Below are 6,514 nucleotides of genomic sequence, written 5' to 3'. Positions count from 1 at the left end.
ACCTGAGTTGGTGGTCCCGAGCAGGAGGACATTAAAGAGAGGGGTACCAAAGCCTTTGAGGACTAGACGTTGAGTCAGACCTTTTCCAAGCAGTGCAGCTGAACCATAGATGGCAAAAAATCAGAATAAGCAACTCCAGAACCCCAGAGACCACGAGAGCCCAGGAGCTCGCTACCAGACCTACTGCTTCGAAGACTAAGGTGGCTGTGATGGCCCCGAAAACAAAAGGCATGATGTAGTTGACTGTGGCAGAGCAGAAGGCGAGGAGAAAGGACAGAAGGATGTAGGGGACCAGACCAGCAATGGCTGTCTCCTTTATGGACAGGCATTCATGGCAAACTGGGATCACCATGGTGACGGTCACAGACATGTTTGCTCGTCATATTAGTGGGACAGGGACAAATTGTTCATAATTTCAGCTGGCAAAGGTACTATTGTTGGGGTTTGAGCTGAGGCCCCAAAGTAGATTCTGGTGGCACCATAACTGCCCCAAAGTGCAGCGTAGCCAATAAAGGCAGTGCCGCTCAGATGATCGTATTTTCTAAAGGAAAGCATTCCTGCAACTAGTTGGCATACACCACCAATCAGGATGAGATGGACACCTACAAAGAAACATAGAATTGAAATTACTAAAACTAGTTTATCAGATAGGTGAGATACAAATGTATTCAAGAAAACATTTTGTGTCAAAGATTGTGAAGAAAAAAATTCAAATAGAAAAGTAAATTACAACAACATCAGTAAATGTACATATATTTCAAACAATTTCAACCTGCTAGGATGTTCTCCACCCCAGCTGGTGCAGTGCCAGTGTGTGCTGTGTGGAAGTTCTGCAGAAGAACGAGGAATGCACTGATCCCATTGGATAACATGCCCAACACTCCTGGTTCTCCATAGAACTGGCTGGAAATCCATCTGATGATGCCATCAGGTCTTTGTTTTCAAGCTGAGTCAAAGAAACTAATCACACAGACAACACATCCATAAGTGAATGAACAATTTCCTTTGACTTAATATGTTGTGCAATACCAAACGCAGGACTTGCCTGAAACATAAACTGATACTTTTGTTTTAATCTCGATTTACTGTAACAATTGATTTGCTAGGGTAGAGTAGTAAAAAACTCAAAAAGACTCAAATAAAATTATCATGTACCATAAATATTTAGTTGAACACAAATAACAAACGGTTATGTCTTAAAATGTTACGTAAGTCAAGTACTTACTCACTTTTCATCTCCCTAAACATTTACAGAAACATCAGAGTCTTTGCCCCCCCCGCCCGCCCTGTCATATGCACACAAGGAATAATTATTTTTCTGAATTCATTATTTTTAAATCCACTTTAATACTCCAATGGCTCAAATAAGCATGTCAACAATTTAACATTGTATCCATAAATTACACTTTAGATTAGATTTACGGAAATCTACCAAAACACAGATTCTGGTTTCGTTATGTCTTGTATTTTTTCAGTTTCAATTTGAGTAGTCTATGGTCAAATATTTTCAAAAACAATTTCACTTCGTATTATATATTTCATCTAATGGCAGCTTTTCACCCTGTGTCAATCTTGTTATCACCATCACTTTATATTTGGCATTGTATTACATGTAATAAACTGTTTCTACTAGCTAGTAATACAGCAATTAAAAATAAAGTGTTACCTGGTGGAGATACGCAGACAGAGGAGCTGCTGAGTTGTTCTGAAGCAGGGATTCAATAAGATGTCCTCCAGTTTGAAGGAGGAGTTCAGGAAAATTCCCCAACTTGAAGTTTGCAACCTGAGAGGTGACATCACTGCTCTTCGTCTTAGACAATGAAGTACCACTCCTTCCTCCTCTTCTACCCAGGAAGACCATCCTGGTTATGACGATATTGAGGATGATGATGGAAACCACCGTGGAAATTCCATTAAACCATAAGGTGTTATAGATTTGCCCTTCCCTGTTTTTTCCAGGTCAGCATTAGAAGCCATTGTGAGGCTGGGACTATATAAGGAAGGTACCCTCTGAACCTGAGAAGCATCAGCATCATCTGAACAACCTGTTGACTGCAAAGAGCAATAAGAGAGAAACAGCTGACTGAAGCCATGATCTCCACATTACAGGTAAAGATTTAAAGATACAAGTATATTTCTTATTAATAGAACATCTAGATACTCATACATATTGCAAAGGCTTGAGTAACTCAATTAGATTGTTAGGTGTCCTTAAAATATTCATTTAATCCAGTCAGCTCTAAACTAATAAAGCTTGCACTAGGTGTTTTTGTTCTTGTTAAGGGAGAATTAACCTGAGCAGAATACACACACTGAACGACACCCAGCACAATAGCTTTTTCAAAGAGGCACACAGGCTGAGTTATTTTCATTATAAGGATGCCTATATCCACAAATAGCTGATTTAATTAAACCAGAGTCTGGCAGAAAATCATTGTGCGTGTGCTCACTGACGGTAATGAATCTGAGATAGTAAAACAATTATTGTCACACTTAGTGGTTTACAGGTGTCAGTAAGGATTGTATGTTCCCTTGTTCCTGCAGAAAAACCATTCGACCAGTGTGGGCTGTCAGGGGGGGCTGCATAAGTCTGCAGTAAGAAGGTAAACTCAACTACATCTCTTTGTCTGAACACAAAAATACCTCTTTACTTACTCCTGACCTATAATATCCTTTCTCTTTCTCCCTGCAGTCCTTGAAGCGCCCGGCACCCTGAAGACACAGTCACAGCCAGCTATGGAGATTCCATCAGTGAAGTCAAGCCGCAGCACTTGTCATCACTGGTGCTTCACCGCAGCAAAAGAATGGTGCTTGGACAGCATCGGAGTTGGTCTCATTGGCAGCACTACAGACGTGTTTGAATTGGCCCTGCAGCACTGCCAGGTGAGGCAAAGTCAATAGAAATAACCTGAAGGTATTATCTGATATGAAACAATAAGACAGATGAAAGCAATTATTGACCTTTGGCAAACAGTAGTCGCAAGTCAGTGCAAGTGCTGCATGGACAAATCAGATGGGTTTTTAAAAAAATAACATGTTGTGATTAGGCTGAAGTTCGTCATATATCGTGAGAGGGGTTTATTTGCATGGTGACCCTTTTCTCCAAATATCTGTGTTTGACTTGAGCACACAACTGTTGTATCAAAAATGTCCTTGTGACAACTCCCTGTGTTTGCCTGTCTCCGTGTTCCCCGCTCCAGCACATGTATGCTCCTGATGACATCAGCTCTGTTTACGGACGCAGAGGCAGCAGGCTCTCCCCCACACTGGCTGCTTTCGTCAATGGAGTGGCTGTGAGTACGAACAGGAGGAACAGATGGGTCACAATTGTCCCCAGTGCACATCAGATGCACTAAAACCATCTGTGCATCCAATCGAAAGATGGGTTGATGAAAATACTGACTTGACCCCGCATTACCCTTCTGTCAAAATGTCCAGCATTTTGTCAGCAAACATTGCTTGGCTTTCATACTTTAAGCAGCATCAGGATGTCAGTTCATTTCTGCAGCAGTCACTTTTAGTTGTATATTTTCATTAAAAACAGTTAAACAGTCCATTTTCATTTGAATTCAATCTGTTTGTTCTTTCTGTGATGCAGACTCACTCCATGGACTTTGATGATACATGGCACCCTGCCACTCACCCCTCAGGAGCGGTCCTCCCTGCTGTGTTAGCGCTCAGTGACATGATGCCTAACAAAACCCAGTGGCCCTGACTTCCTGCTGGCATTCAACGTCGGCATTGAGATCCAGGGCAGATTGATGAGGTTCTCTCATGAGGCCCACAACATCCCTAAGAGGTGAGCGCCTCAGGGAGTGGGTCAAAATAGTCAAAGATAATGTTATTCTTAGGGTTATAAACACATTTATGAAGGTTTGTACTTACTGGGTCTTACAGTGATGATTTAAACGATCTAAAGCCAGCTTATTATTGAGTATTTTGAATGTTTACTTTACACGGAGAACAAATATCCACATGAGTCTAAAGAGCCCCATATTTGATTCTGCAGATCCCTGCAGTGTGGTTTACAAGGAGGTTAGTGCAGTGTAATGGGCAGCCTCTTAGTGGTGTCAATGAGCTGTGAAAGGCTGGTTGTCATGTTCATATCAAGGACAGCAGAGCCTCTGTGGGTAGTGTTACCACAATTAGCCATGTGTTTGAGAGTATCACACAGGAGGACTCCTTTTGGCAAATGTGTACACCAAGTCAAATCACACAACACACTATTTACTTGTTTGTCAAATACTGAAATGGCTTTGAACCATTTTCCTGAAATAAGCTCTCTCTGAATGTGGAAAGTCTTTGGAAAGTGTAGCAGATTCCAACAAACAGGCACCTTTACACAAACATAATGATGAGAAACACACATTTGAAATGTTCTGTCCCAAGTAAAAATGGTCTTAACACATTTTAACACAGTTTTCTTTCTCCCTATATCACCAGGTTTCACCCTCCAAGCGTTGTGGGGACCATGGGGAGTGCAGCCGCCTGTGCTCGCCTCTTGTCTTTAGATCACTCCCAGTGCAGTCATGCCTTGGCTATAGCTGCTTCTCTCTCTGGAGCTCCAATGGCTAATGCTGCCACTCAGTCCAAACCCCTTCACATCGGTAATGCCTCACGTTTGGGGCTGGAGGCTGCTTTGCTGGCCTCCCGGGGCCTCGAGGCAAGTCCTCTGGTCCTCGATGCTGTTGCTGGTGTGGCCGGCTTCGATGCCTTTTATGAAGACTATGTGCCCGAGCCTTTAGAATCCCCCAATGACGGCCATGTGTTCCTGCTAGAGGAGCAGGACATGGGCTTCAAGCGCTTCCCGGCCCATCTGGGGATGCACTGGGTAGCAGATGCTGCCGCCTCGGTCCATAAGCTTCTCATGGGGTTGGGCCCTGGCACTGTCTCCCCATCTCAAGTCCAAGACATCCTGCTCAGAGTCCCCAAATCAAAGTACATCAACAGGCCATTCCCCGAATCTGAGCATGAGGCACGCCACTCCTTCCAATTCAACGCTTGCAGCGCTCTCCTGGATGGCAAAGTGACCGTGCAGTCCTTCACTCCGGCTGCTCTGAGGCGCCCAGACCTCCTCGCTCTGCTGAGTCGTGTTCGCGTGGAGCATCCCCATGACAACCCTGCTAATTTCAACAGCATGTATGGGGAGGTCCAGGTTACACTTGTTGAGGGACACATTTTGAAGGGACGCTGTGACACTTTCTACGGTCACTGGCGTAACCCGTTGACCAATGAGAGCCTGAGAAGAAGTTCAGAAACAACGCGGGGGTGGTGCTTCGCTCAGAGCAGGTGGAGGGGCTGATTGATGTGGTGGGGGGGCTGGACACACTTGGGGACTGCAGCGACCTTCTCTCACAGCTGCAATGAGACAAAGCAATGACATTGAAATAGAAATGATTGTGTGCAAAAATATATAAAATACATTTAGCAAAGATCTTTTTTGTAAAAATGTATTTGACACATTTGCCCAAATCCAGGCTGTAAAATGTAACTTGTTTTCCTTATGTAATTGGTGATGGTGAAAAGGCCACTATGTTGTACACCCGTAATGACAAATACTGACATATCTCTTGAGCCATGTCAAAACATATTTATGAAATCTACAATTATGTATGCTGAATTATGTGATTGCATAGGACACTTTTAACTTGTAAAATATGATCTAGTAACCTAACAAAGACGAAATTAGGGAAAATGTATGAATTTATATATTACGTTTTTATTAGTATTCATACTTTCAGATATTAATGTTGTCAAACTACTGCACTTTATGTTATTTGTGCCCAATAATGTAAGATGTTTATTTCTCCGCATTGCAATGTTTAATGCTTTAAACATGTAAATATAACACTATTTTCTCTTCCACATTTCAGAATTTCAAACATGTAGCATTTCTGTTTGTGTAATGAGCTTCAATAAACTTACCAAAGAAAACACAGTCTAAGAAATTAAATATTTGACAGAAGAAAATTATTTGAGAAAACTATAATGTGTTTTGTTTGGCCAACGAAGATACTAATCCGTCTTTTGTGAGTCCTTAACACACAATATAAATGAAAGCAAAAGAGTAGGTTATAAAATAAAATTCAACAAGCTGTATTTCCCAAGAAGACACAAAGAAAAGAAATGACTCATGATATCAGAAAGTACACTACAGTCATTCAGTTGATAACTCGCAGTTAATCATCTGGAATTGAATCCATATGCAGTCTTTTTCTCAACAAGCGGGACAACATTGACACTGAGTCAATAAAGAACTGCTATGCATACAAAAGTCCAATGAAAGTACTTTTCTTTTCCAAGTGTAGTTCAAACAAAAACAGAAGGATGTTTTGTAAAAGTGGAGCAATGCTGGGAAGAGAGGGCTGGTTTCCTCATTCCAGTCTGGATCCTTCAGTTAAGTTGTGTGGCAGTAAGTCTGCAGGAGATGGAGACAAGTGGGGTTTGTTTTATGCACCAGTGTGCAATGGGACATCTGAATGGAGAGAGTGTTTTTGCAAAGTAAGAGTAAGTA

General features: G+C 42.1%; 1 protein-coding gene across 1 annotated transcript; it reads left to right on the top strand.

Moving 5' to 3' along the window:
* The first annotated feature begins 1,201 nt into the window (after positions 1–1,201).
* Positions 1,202–5,367, top strand: irg1l (immunoresponsive gene 1, like). Its single transcript, XM_034232534.1, is given in 8 exon segments — positions 1,202–1,217; positions 2,725–2,810; positions 2,812–2,883; positions 3,201–3,293; positions 3,599–3,694; positions 3,696–3,799; positions 4,444–5,240; positions 5,243–5,367. Coding segments are annotated over 8 exon segments (1,389 nt in total).
* Positions 5,368–6,514: the final 1,147 nt, after the last annotated feature.

This window comes from Gymnodraco acuticeps, unplaced genomic scaffold, assembly GCF_902827175.1.
Source record: "Gymnodraco acuticeps unplaced genomic scaffold, fGymAcu1.1, whole genome shotgun sequence".
NCBI lineage: Eukaryota > Metazoa > Chordata > Actinopteri > Perciformes > Bathydraconidae > Gymnodraco > Gymnodraco acuticeps.
This window is presented reverse-complemented; position numbering and strand designations above follow the sequence as displayed.